The sequence below is a fragment of the Argentina silus genome (genome assembly GCF_951799395.1).
Source record: "Argentina silus genome assembly, chromosome: X".
NCBI lineage: Eukaryota > Metazoa > Chordata > Actinopteri > Argentiniformes > Argentinidae > Argentina > Argentina silus.
In genome coordinates, this window is record NC_139653.1 from 15,214,016 (window position 1) to 15,229,419 (window position 15,404).

Sequence of the window (15,404 nt, forward strand, 5' to 3'; positions counted from 1 at the left end):
GACCTGCTACCATGCTAGCCTTACGGTATCTTTACCCTCACCATGGTGATTCGAAACTGACCTTACAATTATGAATGGCTTACCCTTTTCAACCCTAATGGGTCACACACATGGACATAAAGACAATAACAGTTATTTGCATGATCAATGCGTGACTACATGTGAATAGAAGCCAGCGCGCACCCAGCCTCTTAAGAAGAAACATGTACCCTTCATCACAGTCAAAACACAGTTTTCTCTCAGTATATTTAGACCTTGTTTTTAATGAGCAGCATGATATCTCCTCCCGTGTGTGTGTACTGTAGGCTACAGTATGTGTGTCTGCGTAAAGGCCAGTGATGTTGATAACAACACTGAAAGTGGGCAGTCAGTGATGTGTATAATGGATGAGGCAAACAATTTGCTCTCCTGTGTGGAGACCTCTCTCATGTCTGGCGGGTTAATGAAACAACAGTTACTGCAGACAGTATTTCCCCAAAACAAGTTGATTGCAAAAACAGAACCGGGAGCCAAAAATGTGCAGTATGTGAGTGTGGGTGATAAAGAGTGAAGTGACCCTCAATCTGTAATGCGCTCCATATTTGACCATAGGTTAAAATATGTTCAGCAATATATTATATTCAGTATGTAGCTCTTTAAAATAGAAAATGTGGTATTCTAAGGATTCTTAAGTCCTGACAAAACACAATCAGTGCATTATTTGTTTCTTGGTATTGATCTAATTCAATGGTTACACTGGGGGGTCGTCAGGAGTGGTTGGGACTCCAGTACTAGGATGGGCAGGGCACTAGGGCACGATTTGATGTTTGGTTGGAGGCAGACAACCATAGGGATGTTGGGGTAGGCATGGTTGAGTGTGTGTTGAGATGAGTATGTGGTTTGTAATGTTTCCCTATTAGCAGTCCTCCCAGGCAGCATTGTACTCTGCTGTTGTCGCTGCGATGACCTCTGTTTTTCACAGGCCTGTGTGTGTGTGTGTGTGTGTGTGTGTGTGTGTGTGTGTGTGTGTGTGTGTGTGTGTGTGTGTGTGTGTGTGTGTGTGTGTGTGTGTGTGTGTGTGTGTGTGTGTGTGTGTGTGTGTGTGTGAGAGAGAGAGAGAAAGAGAGAGAGAAAGGAGAGAGTATGTTTTTGTGCATGAACTCTCTGTCTGTGTGTGGGGTAAGGAGGTGGGGGACATGTTGTTCAGAGTTACATCACAGGGGAACTGACAGTTACACAGTCAACACAGTTAATTAGGGATCACTGGGCTGAACTAATTACTTGTGGCTTGAGACTTTGGTCCGCAGAAGATAATGCAGAGGTAAGAAACAAACTAAGTTGTGCTTAATGAGTCAACCTGCCAAAATGTCAAAATGGGTACAGAAAAATACTTTTTCATGATTTCATGTCTCTGCTCTCTCTCTCTGAGTCGAGTATATAGTCAAGCCCCAATGACACACCATATACTGGTGATAGAGACTCTCCCTGCCACATCCTGTTCAGACATAGTGATGCAATTAACTTAGAGAACTGAGGAGGGATGAGAGACTGATAGAGGAGGGGGGAAACAAAGTATCACTTCCTGCTGATGAGAAGGCAGCCATTAACACACACACACACACACACACACACACACACACACACACACACACACACACACACACACACAGACACACACACTGGAGCTGTTTTCTGCCTTTGATATATGCATACTTTACAGGCTGTGGGACTGGTTTTGCCTAATTTCATCCTAACCCATGTAAAGCAAAAAGTATACTGAACTGTTGCTACCTCACAATCGAACCACAGAACATGAAATAAACAACAGACAGAATGTGCAAGATACTCAGCCTTTCTCTTAGTAACACTGAGGGTCAATACATGTCTTGTTTATCATTAACAGCCACCATAACCTTAACATTAAAGCCTGCATCACTGTCCCATGGGCTGCAGCCTACCGCCCACTCCCCTACCCATAAGGCTAGTCAGTGTTGGGTTAGCCTGTTCTGTGGTTGACTAAAACCCTCTGCAGATTATTGTTACTGTGCATAGTTCAGATTCCCATCTGTTTCTCATCTTCTGTTTGCTGCCGACTCTTCAGTTTACATGCAGGCCGGGTTTTCCTTCCTAAGAGGTTGTTGTATGTTGAGAGAGACAGAAACATGAAACTGCAGACTAACCAGACTTGCTCTTTGATTGAATTCTTTCAAGGGATATGTAATGCCATATCCTGTCTGGGTTTGACCTCTGTGTGGATTGGGGGTCAATATAGTATAACACGTGGTCAAATGACCACTCTCTATAGACAGTGGTGCGTTACGATGGACGATAGGACAGGATGGAGGATCGTTTTGTCACCACCAAGGATGTAGGAGCCAATTGATCTCTGGTGAAATGATAGCTGCTTAAAGGAGCTTGCACACTGCCCATACAAACGCCAACAGACACAAACAGTGCCAAAAACACATTTTCCATTGTTATGTTTCTCAGCAGGGTATGGTTAATCCCTGGAAAAATATCCCAAATCTACACATTCTATTAGATCTCAGCTATTTTTTTAGCCTTTTTAACTGAGCACCTTGTATGCTACCTAACTAGCAAACACATGTTTGTTTAGACCATTAGTTGGCCATAGGCTATGCAAACAACATTTAACTTCTTGTGCACATCACCGCCTGCTCTGCCCCCCCGACCATCAACCTGGGCCGTTCCCTCACTGTTATCAGCCTTGCCCATCTTCCTGTCCTGTGTTGGTTATTATTGTTACGCAATAATATCAGGCAGGTCTGCACAGGTGGCCTCCATAGTTGGCTATGTTGTAATATTTTCCAATCCTACAATGTTGCAGTATCCTCAGAGCCACTCTTTGTTTCTTCCCTGGCAAATAGCTATAATGTAGACAGGCAAAAATTAGCTGCATGGGTTTGTGCTGCTGGCTATGATTAATCCAATCATCTTATTTGTTTTTACCAATTGGCTTCCACTATTGCAAATTGGTTCCAGAGACCTGTAAGGCCATCTACCATGTTTTGCATAAAAAATACCTCAAGGTTTATATTGATTGATAACTAACAAATGCTATCAAATGCAGACTGGTGGCGCACACTGACCCAACACTGTTCGTTATTGGTGTTTGTTGACGTTTGTTGGGGCAGTGTGCAAGCTGCTTAAGTCTAGAGGGTGTATGCATGTGTTGACTTCATGGAGGAGACAGCCAAGGACAGACAGACAGGCAGAGAGGGAGAGAGAGAGAGGCATCACGCGTGTATTCAGTACAGTATGAATGGCCCTAAGAATGAATGGACTGTGCAAGAGTAAGTGCCCCTCTGCAAGGCCACCCTTAGCCTTGTAAGTAGCTTCAACTGTAAATTAAGATTTGTCTGTATACTTTTCTCAAACGTCCCAAAAATGTGCATTTAAAACATAGCTCCTACTGTATGCCCTTGACCCCCACTAAATGAATCTGTATCACTGATGGCAGATTACCTGGATCACAGGATTTGGTTTGGAAGTACTGAGTAGTTCTGCTAAGGAATCTGAGAAATCTTGTTTGGGATTCCTGTGTCAGTTTGTCTACTGTAGGCAGTATACCACAGAGATAAGAGGAGCCAGAGGGATCACTCAGCATCCATTTGCATCCAGTGTGAAATAAATGTCTTTATGGATTTGAGCTAAACTTGTCCAGGATCTATTTTCATAGTACAGAACAGAGCATGTTAGCCCACCAATCAGCAAAAATGACTGGTGGTCAACAGCTACCCCCCCCCCCCACGCACGCACACACACACACACACACACACACACACACACACACACACACACACACACACACACACACACACACACACACACACACACACACACACACAGCCACTGTCTAGCACTAGTCACCACCAGCTTTGAGTGTACAGTGTACATAATTCAGAGGGTCAGATTAATTCAGAGACACACACACACACACACACACACACACACACACACACATATAATTATGGTTTTTAACCTACAGGTCATTGAGCTGTAGTGATTAGGAAATGACATCTCTTCACCTTAATTGAAGAGATCAATGCTGCATTGGTAATTTTATGCAGTGTTGGGGAAGCTACTCTGAAAATGTGATTAACTATATTACCAATTACTTTACAAGGAAAGTTCAACTACACTAAAGCTACCCTTGAGAGAAATATATTTTGTCAAACTAAAGCTACTTTGAAAAAGTTGTTCACTACATCGAAACGACCTTATCCAGCACACAATAGTCAGTTACACAATAGTCAGTTACACAATAGTCAGTTACTGAAAGATGACTGAGAGAAACAAATGGTGAGGTGGAGCAAAGCGGCAGTAAGACGAGAAATAGTAGCGTTGAAGTTCAAGTTCTGGAATAATAATTATAGTTATAATAGAATAATAGTTATAGTTATAATAGAATAATAGTTACATTCTTACGTTTTTTTGTTTTCTTTTGGAAAAATGTAGTGTAGTGACGGAAGCTTACTACACCGCTACATGGCAAAAAAGTAGTTAACTACAGGAAAACTACTAGGATTTGAATTTAGTTTAACTGCTAAGCTACTGCAAAATGAGCTACATGTGGAACTACTCCCCAACACTGATTTTATGTGTGTGTGCCTGTGTGTGTCAGGGGACTCTGGTGGATGTAATGTCTGTCTGTCTGTCTTTCCTTTATCCCTACCCTCCCTCTCTTCTCCTTCTGTCACGGTTTTGATAGCACAGTGGATGATTAAGTACGTATGCTGCAGGCACCTTTCCTGTAGAGAGAGAAGATGCTGCCTTAAAGAATTCATTACCCGCATACTAATGTTCTGTCTGTCTGAGGCTGCTGCAGTATGTTACTTTTCCCACCCCATTGTTACAGGTGAATAATAACTCAAAGACATTGAATTTAGAGAAATGAGTAGTAGTGAGCCATATTCATGTGACCATTACATTTTTCTATGAAACAAAAAAAACATAATTGTGGCCCTCCCTCCCCCCACCAGCAAAAGGGCTTTGTTACTCTCTGAAAACTCAAATCCATTCTCACTCTCCTTGACCTTGTCTCCAGAGATGGTGAATGATGATGCTTTCACATATCCTGCCCATTCTGCTCTCTCCTGAACATTGTTTGTGTCCAGGAGTTTAATATTGCGTGATTGTGTTAACCTCCTCTCATATGGTGTATTACTGCAGATGTTGGAACTGATTATTGGTTTTGAAGCTGAGGGGGACACTTATGATTGATTAATTTAGTTTATTTTGTTTCTCGAGGGCACACTGGTAACCCATTTCACTCTCATTTGAAGAGTGGGCAATGCTTGAGTAGTAGATTTAAGTTTAAGACGTTCTTTTCACTTAGTCATCACATGCTACTGTTCATAGGAGGTCTGTTGGATGTATCCTATTCAAGTATCCAATTGTATCCTATGTATCCTATTCAAATAGGAAACATGTCCCTCAGTTTGGACAGCTTCTCTGTGTTATTGGGTGTACAGTATACTGTAGCTGAGAGTCAGAGTCTGTTCTACTTATAGAAATAGATTTTGTAGAATGGACACTGTCATTATCTGCCTATTATGTAGGTCCGGAGAGTGTGTGTGTTTGTGTGTGTTAAATGGTGTACTACATCCCATTAAGGTTTTTCCTCTTGAGTGGGTTGGCTTGTGTTGCCTGTACATTTGTTCTCTAGCGATGCTTCCTTATTGCATATAATGTACAGTCATTTTCCTGGATAAGAGTGTTTGCTTAATGAATAGATGCAAATGCCATGGACAGGAATAGTTTTGAAGACGTTTTCATAACCCAAAAGAGGTTTAAAGTGGAGCTGAGTCGGTATTCCATGCCATCTGCATCCAGCAAGATGGTGGTACCAATTTTACCCCTTCATTTGGGATTGAGGCCTGCAGAATTTTCTTCAAGCATATTGACCAAGCTGGTTCTACACAACAGATAGAATGGAATATGGACTCAAGAACAACTTTTGAGGAATGAAAATATCTGACAAACTTTGATGTTTGTGGTGAACTATCCCTTTAAGTACATACATACATAGATATTATACTTAAAAGATGCAGCCTTTGAAACTTGAGCCACCAATGTAGAACCTCTCTTCTTCCCTATTCTCCTGAGCCTCCCTCACAATGGCCCAGTCCTTCAAGGTCTTTGTTGAAACTGTGTGTTAGACTATGATGGGGAAGCTACTCTGAAAATGTATTTAACTAAATTACAAATTACCTTACATGGTGAGAATTACATTATAGCTAACCTTGAGATGAATATATTTGGTCAAAGTGAAGTTCCTTTAAAAAAAAGTAGTTCACTACATCAAAATTACTTTGTCTAAGACAGTCAGTTACTGACAGACGACTAGTCTGTATGACAAAAACTGAAACGACTGAAACACTCTAAAATCATTGAGAAAGATAAAAACAGCTGAGGTGGAGTGGTGGTGAAGCGGGGAGGGGGGAAGCAGCGAGGGAATACATATGAGGGGCATTTGAAGTTCAAGGGCTGGAATAATAGTTGCATTCCTATTTCTTAATTTGTTTTGGGGGGGAAATGTAGTGAGTAGTGACAGTACACAGACACTACACTGCTACATGGCAAAAAAGTAGTTAACTACTGAGATTTGAATTTAGTTTAACTACCACCAAGCTACTGCAAATGTAGTGGAACTACAACACTGGTATTAGAGAGAGAGAATGAAAAAGAGATGGAGGGAGAGGGAGAGAGACAGATGGAGAGCGAGAGCTGCATGAAATCTGAAACCCTATCCTCCGAATAGTGCATGGCTCGTGAGACATAGTCCTGACAAGCCTGACATAGCCTTCTGTCACTGAGACGATGAGACTGACTCTCTAACCCACAGAGACAAGTGACATGTCTTACTGGGAGAGGCTTTCAATGCCAGGGAGAGAGATAGAGGGAGTTTTTGAGTTTTAACACACCTTTATTGTACACTTAACACTAGAAGACCCGGGCCCTCTTTACTAACCAGTACCCAGAGTGACGTCTGGAGACCTCCATTAGTTTGCATTAGTGTAACAGTGTGATCATTAAATTACCCACATTGCAATAATGAGATGTAATGAAATATAATTATACATATTTACAAGAATACACCAGTCTATACACCAGTCATTTGCTAAACTTTGTTAAAAGTGGACACAAAATCATTTCTTCTATCAATGGTTATGTGCCTTTGCGCAAACGTGTCAGTAAAGTCCACAGACAAATCCATCGGCTCTAATGCTCCACCATGCAAACCACATTCAAAACAAATATTGATGTTGTCTCCTGGCTTTTAACAAGCAATCGAGTTACACACAAAAGTGTTCAAAATGTCTGTAAATTCATGGCAAATGTGTCCATCTCTCTGCAGGTGGATATCGTTCCCTTATCATCAATCAGACACATATAGGCTACTGCAGCCTACATACCACAGGTGGAGAAAATTAAGTTCTAATGGACTGAGAGCAAAACTATGGCTTGAGTAAAACAAATAAGCTGATATTGCCATTACGGTTGAAGTGGTTAAGCCATTCAAAATTGTACCGTTTCACCATGATGAGGGTAAAAGCTATGGTGAGGAGCAGGTGTTAATCATGCCTCACGACGCCTCAGGACATGACTTAGAGATGTTGGTTATCAAAAAAGCTGTAGTACTGTAGTCTTACTGTAGCCCCCAGACCCCCCACCATCTTGCGTTTCCTACTTATTTCCAACATTGGGGTTTAATACAGAAACAAAAGCATTTACCACAATGATGCCATGCAACTCCCTCCGCTGCTTTTTTTTAGCTTGTATGGTGGCTTGTACAGTGCTCCTCACGCTGAGAGGTAGACAGTGAGAAAGAGAAAGAAACTGAGAGTGAGCAAGTCAGGGACAGGGTGACAGAGAGACAGAGTACATCAGTTACATGTTGGGATAAGAGAGCTCTACCTTTAAACTGAGCTTGTAGAGTGCTTGGTACAGCACTTTGCTCCTCTGTCCTCTCATCTATCTATCCATCATTCTCTCCTCTTCTATCCATCCTCCGCTCTTCTGTTCTCATCGTCCCAGCCTTATTAAAGGGCCAGACACGCATTTGTGGCCTCATTATTTTCCCACCACACTCGTGGCCACCTTCAGTCCCTGCTTGTTACTCCATCTTTGACTGAGGCGGAGAGAAAGAGAGGACAAGAATAATTCATCTTCTCCCAATTAGCAATCTCTTTCTCTCTCTCTCTATCTCTGCAGTCACAGCTTGCGAAATGCAGGTAACTAACAGGGGGACAGGTCAGCATGCCCACATACCTGTACTTAGACCGGGAATGACAGTTCATTCAGTTTAGAGAACAAGTATGTTGAGTATGATATGCATAGGTTTGTTTTATGTTTCTGCTAAAATAGAGATGGCATCAGTTTAGACATACTATTTAAATAAGTCTTCGGAATAGCTCATCATAAAGTGTGATAACTGGTAACAGACCATAATATGTGTCTCTGTAGCCAATGGTTAATGTCAGAGAAACAGATAAACACAGAGATTGAAGTGTGTGTGTGTGTGTGTGTGTGTGTGTGTGTGTGTGTGTGTGTGTATGTGTTTATCTGCTGTTTGACAGCTGATAATTCATAGCCCTTCCCTCCCTCAGAGATGAGTAATGGTGTGATGATGGCATGCCACCAGTTCACAGGACAGCCATGAATCAGACTGTGTGTGTGTGTGTGTGTGTGTGTGTGTGTGTGTGTGTGTGTGTGTGTGTGTGTGTGTGTGGGTGGGTGTGGGTGTGGGTGTGGGTGTGGGTGTGAGTGTGGGTGCAGTGTTATCACTGCAGCTTTAGAGATCACTGCATCACTTATCACTGCAGCTTTATGACGATGGTGATATTTTAAAAAAATAAAAAAATAATAATAATAATAAATGGGTGGAGGGGTTAGAGACAGTGTGTGTGCATTTGTGTTTTTGTCCATTTGTGGTTGTTCAAGGATGTCTGCAGAATGTCTGGCAATAATAGAGTGATATGGGGGAGGGGGGGACTGAGAGGGGGATAGAGAGAGAATGATAGAGAGACACACAGCCCTCTATCACCATAGCAACTAGCAAAGGCTAGAGACACAAGTGAATCGAAGGAGTAATTAAACATAAAAAGCATGTCCCTCTGTGTGTGTGTGTGTGTGTGTGTGTGTGTGTGTGTGTGTGTGTGTGTGTGTGTGTGTGTGTGTGTGTGTGTGTGTGTGTGTGTGTGTGTGTGTGTGTGTGTGTAAGAAGGTGGAGGGGGGGATGCCTTGAACTTGATACAATCCATCTCATCAACTTGATAAGAGTAGTGTACATTGTAGTCATTATAGTCATGCTCTGAGAATCTGTTGTGTTTCTCACCAGTACCCCGAGGCTTCATCAGGCCCTGCGTGAACTTGTGAAAACTATGATTTATTTCTCATTAGAAATCAAAGCAGGGTGCGTGTGTGTGTGTATGTGTGTGTGTATGTGTGGAATGCCGTATGTGTGCTTTATCAAACACCGTTATTGGTTAATGTAGAGTATGGGTGGCCCATTGAGTGGACACCACAGTGCCATAAAGATGGGCTGATCATTACTGGCCATAGGTTATCATAAGCAGACCACAGACCATAGTGATTACAGATACGGTATATGTTTTCCCTGTATTCTGTTGTGTCATGTAGGAAGATATTGAGTCTGTCTCTGTTCTCCTCTCTTACAGAATGAGAAGCCTCTTGGTCATTCGGCAAGCAGGTCCAGCAATATTTCAAAGGTAAGGACGCTGACATGGCATGTTTTACACATTAGAGAGAGAGAAAGAGAAAGAGAGAGGTGTGGAAGGGATGAAAAGAAAGAGCGATTGACAGAATGAGAGAGAGAAAGAGAGATTGACAGTATAGAGCAAGAGAGAGAGAGAAAATGAGAGATGTAACAGAATAAGGAGAGATTGACAGGAGAGAGAGAGCTACATTAGAGAGAAGTCCATCCTTCCCAGCGGTTCCAACCAGTCTCAGTTTCAGTCAGAAGTCTGTCTGATCAGTTATTCTAAAGAGACATCTCCAGAACTCACCTCTCCTACTCAGCCCACAGTGGGATTGACAGACTACTACTGTAGACCTCTGCAGAATCTCAGTAGTCTCAACTGGCTTCCTCCCCCCAGCTCCTTTTGATCATTTTCATTTTCCTCTCATTGTTGCCTTTCCTGCATCTGAACTGATGGGTAAAGGTTGAACATGTGAAAGCATTAGTATGGCCCCACTGCTGGGGGATTAGCTTTCACCTGGCCAGTAGATCAGCCTGCAATGCAGATTAAGTAATGATCCTAAACAGAGCTACAGTACAGTCGGAACCAGGACCACTACCCCATCCCAGTTCTCTCTCTCTCCCTCCCTCCTCCCTCTGTCCCACCCAGCCTCCTCCCTCCCTCCCTTCCACCCACCCTCCTTCCCTGCCCATACTGTACTGTATCTGGCGGCTAGGGGCAGATTCCGAGCTCCGTGTTCTCCTCAGCAGCTGTGAGCCTCTTAGAGGATAAACCCTTTACATGTGCTAATAGATGTCAGGGTCACCTTGTCACCACGGCAACACTCTGGCGACCATGTTTTAAGTCAGGAGCAGGCTGGCCTCGGCGTAAGAGAGATGAACAAGCAGTCAAAGGAGGTTCAGAGACACTGTGCTGCATACTGCAGTCTAGGCACTTTATTACATTTTTTGACTGATTGATTTACTGACAGATTGATTTGATACTTTACATGCACACACGCATGCACACACACAGCCTTACAGTAGCCCTTGTGCATGGGTCACCGCTCTACTCTCTTAAGCATGGTGCCAGCGAACTCTGTGATGCCTCTGATTAGGGAGGTGTGTGTGTGTGTGTGTGTGTGTGTGTGTGTGTGTGTGTGTGTGTGTGTGTGTGTGTGTGTGTATGCATGTGTGTGTGTCTTTGCGTGGCCTCCCACACTGATTTGTGAGGTATTAAAGTATTACATCCATGGTAAAGACGCAGAGTGTTGACCTGCAGCTCAGTGGGCTTGACCAGCCAGCTAAACATCTGGTGTGGAGCTCTAATGTTGTGGCGTCAGCCATTACTTGTTTTGCTGCAGTTTTGCTGCACTTCAGGCAGTGTGTGTGTGTGTGTGTGTGTGTGTGTGTGTGTGTGTGTGTGTGTGTGTGTGTGTGTGTGTGTGTGTGTGTGTGTGTGTGTGTGTGTATGCGTGTGTATGCGTGTGTATGCGTGTGTATGCGTGTGTGTGTGTGTGTGTGTGTGTGTGTGTGTGTCTGTGTGTGTGTGTGTGTGTGTGTGTGTGTGTGTGTGTGTGTGTGTGTGTGTGTATGCGTGTGTATGTGTGTGTGTGTGTGTGTGTGTGTGTGTGTGTGTGTGTGTGTGTGTGTGTGTGGCACTTTGCTGCAGTATAGATCTGTCTTTTTCATTCTCTGTAGCTGACAGCTTATTCGCACTCTCACCATCTGAGCCTGGAGCAGCTGCAGTTTGCTCAAGTTTAGTATCGCCTGGCTGTCTGTCACTCCGTCCCCATAGCCAACAGCTCATTATCAGTTTGTCACTATCTAGCCACAATAGACAAAAGAATAAACACATGCATAATTAGTTTTCCATGAACCTTAGCCCCTAACTAGCCCTATTCAGTACCAATGACTCACGTACAGTAGTTGCTCCTCAACTCTGGAAGCGATTTCGGTCCTTTCTAACATGGCCACCTAGTGACTATGCTCCTCACAAAAACTAACCAGGGGAAACATTGTAGTCACATTGACCTGCATAAGTAATGGGACATTGAAAACACTCTGAAAGTTTGGATTTGAAATCAAACAATCACTATGAGGTTAAATTACAGATTCTCATCTTTTATTTGATGATATTTTTTGTATATATTGGTTTCACCATTAAGAAATTACATAGTCCCCGTATATCAGAGTACCCAAAATTATGGGACAACTGGCTTGACAGGTGTTTCTGGTTTGTTCAGTCACATCATTTGTGAAGTCATAAGAGAGCTCTCAATGTCTAGTATTGATTCTAGGCTTTGCCTTTGCCTTTGGAGTCTGCTATTGGTGTCTGTGAACAGGAGGGCCAAAGAGACATCAATGAAAGTCAGGAAAGCCATTATGAGGCTAAAATATTAGAAAAAAACATAGCCAAAACCTCAAACCTACCAAAATCAACAGTTTGGAACATCATTAAAAGGAAAGAAAGCACTGGTGAGCTCAGAAATCGTAAACGGCCCGGTATAGTGGATGACTAAAGAATCACCATGATTAAGAAAAAAACTAAAAACAACTGTCCCACAGATCAGGAACACTCTCTAGGAGGTAGGCATGAATGTGTCAGAGACTACCATCCGCAGAAGAGTTCACCAGCAGAAATACAGAGGCTACGATGCAAGGTGCAAACCACTAGCCACGAAAACAGGATGGCTAGGTTATGGTTTGCTAAAGAATACCTAAAAGTTCTGGAAAATGGCCTTGAGAATGTGTAGAAAAGAAGGCACTGCCCAATATCCACAGCATACCACCTCTTCTGTGAAATATGGTATTGTATAGGGGGTCTTTTGGCTTGGGCATGTATGGCTTCCACTGGAACTGGCTCACTTGTCTTCAATGATGATGTAACTGCTGACAGCAGCAGCAGGATTAAAAGTGTACAGTCATATCTTGTCTGCTCGAGTAGAAGCAAATGCCTCCAAACTCATTGGACGGCGCTTCATCATACAGTACATACAAGACAATGACCCAAAACATACTGCTATAGCAACTAGGGAGGTTTTCAGGGCCAAATGGTGGAAAGTTCTTCACTGGCCAAGTCAATCTTCAGATTTAAATCCTATTGAACATGCATTTAATTTCCTGAAGAGGAGACTTGAGGCAAAACGTCCTCAGAACAAACAACAACTGAAGATGGCTGCAGTAGAGGCCTGGCAGAGCATCACCGGAGAAGATACCCAGCATCAGGTGGGGTCAATAGGTCACTAAACATGATTTGGACTTTTGATAAATCTGTCCCATTACTTTTGGTGGCCTGTCGATCGTGGCGATCGTGATGAATTACATTAGAATAGCTTTTGTATGGCTTGTCATCTTACACATAATTATATGACTGTAATAGCATTTTATACTTTTATAATAGCAATTATATGACTGTATAATAACACTTGCAGCCTACAGTACTTCAGTGGTATAGTCATGGTTACTATGTTTGACAGTGGTATTGCTTGTGGTATTAGGCTTCATGCAATTGAGATTACTTAATTAAGGTCAAACACTTAGAATACAAATTGACCCCACAGGGAACAAGGACACACTGGTAGTACAAATAGAGACAGACAGTCTTAGACAGAGATGTGTACAGTAGTATGATTGGAACGCCAGGAATGAAAACTAGGGTGTGTGTCAACCTGGTTGTTGTGATGGCTAGTTCATTCAGAGTCAGCCCTTTTCCCAGGTTTTATTCTTAGATTGTAAGTATATAATTGTGTGATTCAGTGTGTCTCTTGTTGTTCCTACAGTATGTCCTTTAAATGGTCTCTATGAGTTAGACCAGAGAATAGAGAATGTTTACACCTCACCTAACAGAGAGAGAGAGAGAGAGAGAGAGAGAGAGAGATGGAAGGAGAAGGGGGTAAAGAAAAAGTGATGGGAAGGATGGAGAAGGGAGAGGGGGATGAGGTGGACAAGATTAGTTGGAGAGAGGGATAGAAGGGGGAGGATAGTGGTGGAGGATGAGGCTAGAAGGATGGAATCTAGCTTCAGAGAGGAGTGGGGGAGGGATGCATTAGGAGGGGGTAGTGAGATGGTTAGGGGGAGGGGACAGAACGATGACTGGAGTACAGAAGGATATATCCGATGAAGCATGACAGATGAATGGAAGGAATAGAAGAAAGAGAGGGATGAGGGGATGAGAGAGGATAAAGACTATACATTGTAGAGTGGATCTTACCTCCTTCACCAGCCCACTCAGCTACATTACAGTGACAACCCTTGTTAGCATCCTGCAATCTCTGGCATTGTGTATTCTGTTAAACCATGTCGGCACTCTACAATGTATGAATATGTCAATGTATGATTAATAGAAAACGTCAACCAAGTGTATGAATACAATCTTCATTCCTGTATAGACATGGGCCTTTGAAACTAGTCTCATGCTTCAGATGAAACTACGAGGAAATAAGTTGTCCATCAAAATGTACAGTATATATGCAGTAACATACCCTCCCTTAATTGTCATTTTGGGGTTAACCCTAACCCACTGATGAAAACACCATGTTCTAGTTTTACAGTTACATTTAGTATCATATAATTTGCTTGATAGTATTCGACTCTTTTGCTCTAATTTCCTTGCTTGCACACTCAGACGTGTGAAGTCATTACAATGCTGCACTCATATCCTGTTTATAGTCTAGACTCCTCTCCACTGTTCAAAACAACAGCCTGGTGGGTGTGTGTGTGTGTGTGTGTGTGTGTGTGTGTGTGTGGGTGTGGGTGTGGGTGTGGGTGTGGGTGTGGGTGTGTGGGTGTGTGTCCTTATAATAGCATACCAACCCCAACACAATCTCATCCTTATCATTCTTTACAATCACACAGTGCAACTGCTCCCACCATCTATGTTATTGTGTGTAATATGTATTATGTATATACCTTTCTGAACAACTCTTAGAAGATTGACATGCATTGATTCTACAGGTAATAACTTGTGTGGGCTTGTAGGTCTGTTCTCAGTCTCTCTGTGGCCTCAGGAAGAAGTATAACTGGTTTTAATTCATTTGTTTTCTGAGATTCTTTGGTGCTGTGACATGCTGTCACAGCTTTTGTCTGAATCCCATTCTGATAGATAACTGTCTGTATTGTTTTTATTGCACTATGCAGCAGTACATGACACATATTTGAGGGATTTTAATTTGGGTATTTAGAGAGATTTTTCTTTTTTTTTTTTGTATAATGATATTTTGGTTACATAGGCCTACATATTTCTACTGATTCTAAGATTATAAATTCACAGTCTACGTTGAGGGTTTGACGACTTATGTAAGATGTTGAATTGTTTGTGTTCTTCCTCAGGCGGGAAGCCCCACATCTGTAAATGCCCCCTGCAGCTTCTCACGGACGTCTGTCACCCCCTCCAACCAGGACATCTGCAGGTAAGGTACCACTCTAAACGCTAACCTTTAACCCCTGACCCTCTAAACAGGATATGTGACCCCTCAAACCCTTTGCTGCTGGGGAGAGCACTACTGCTGGTTGATACTGTATATGTCTGGATGTCTTACCTGTAAAACTGAATTCACATCTGTGCCAGACTTTCCTCTAGATCTTTTTTACAGACAGGGGCAAAAAGGCCCCTAGAGCAGCCTCCAGGGCAGCAAGCACCATTAGAAGCCATGTTCTCTCCAGTAGGACTATAGGAGCTGGTAGAGGAAACACTACTGTG

The 15,404-nt window shown here is 42.7% G+C and overlaps 1 protein-coding gene across 5 annotated transcripts in view; it reads left to right on the forward strand.

The window, feature by feature from the left end:
* marchf8 (membrane-associated ring finger (C3HC4) 8) overlaps nucleotides 1-15,404 on the forward strand; it is a 70,810-nt gene that overhangs the window by 38,275 nt on the left and 17,131 nt on the right. For all 5 annotated transcript variants that reach the window (XM_083695412.1, XM_083695411.1, XM_083695414.1 and 2 more), the window contains 2 exons: nucleotides 9,684-9,734; nucleotides 15,035-15,114. In XM_083695412.1, the coding sequence (XP_083551538.1) occupies nucleotides 9,684-9,734; nucleotides 15,035-15,114 (131 nt within the window). The remainder of the gene's footprint in view (nucleotides 1-9,683; nucleotides 9,735-15,034; nucleotides 15,115-15,404) is intronic.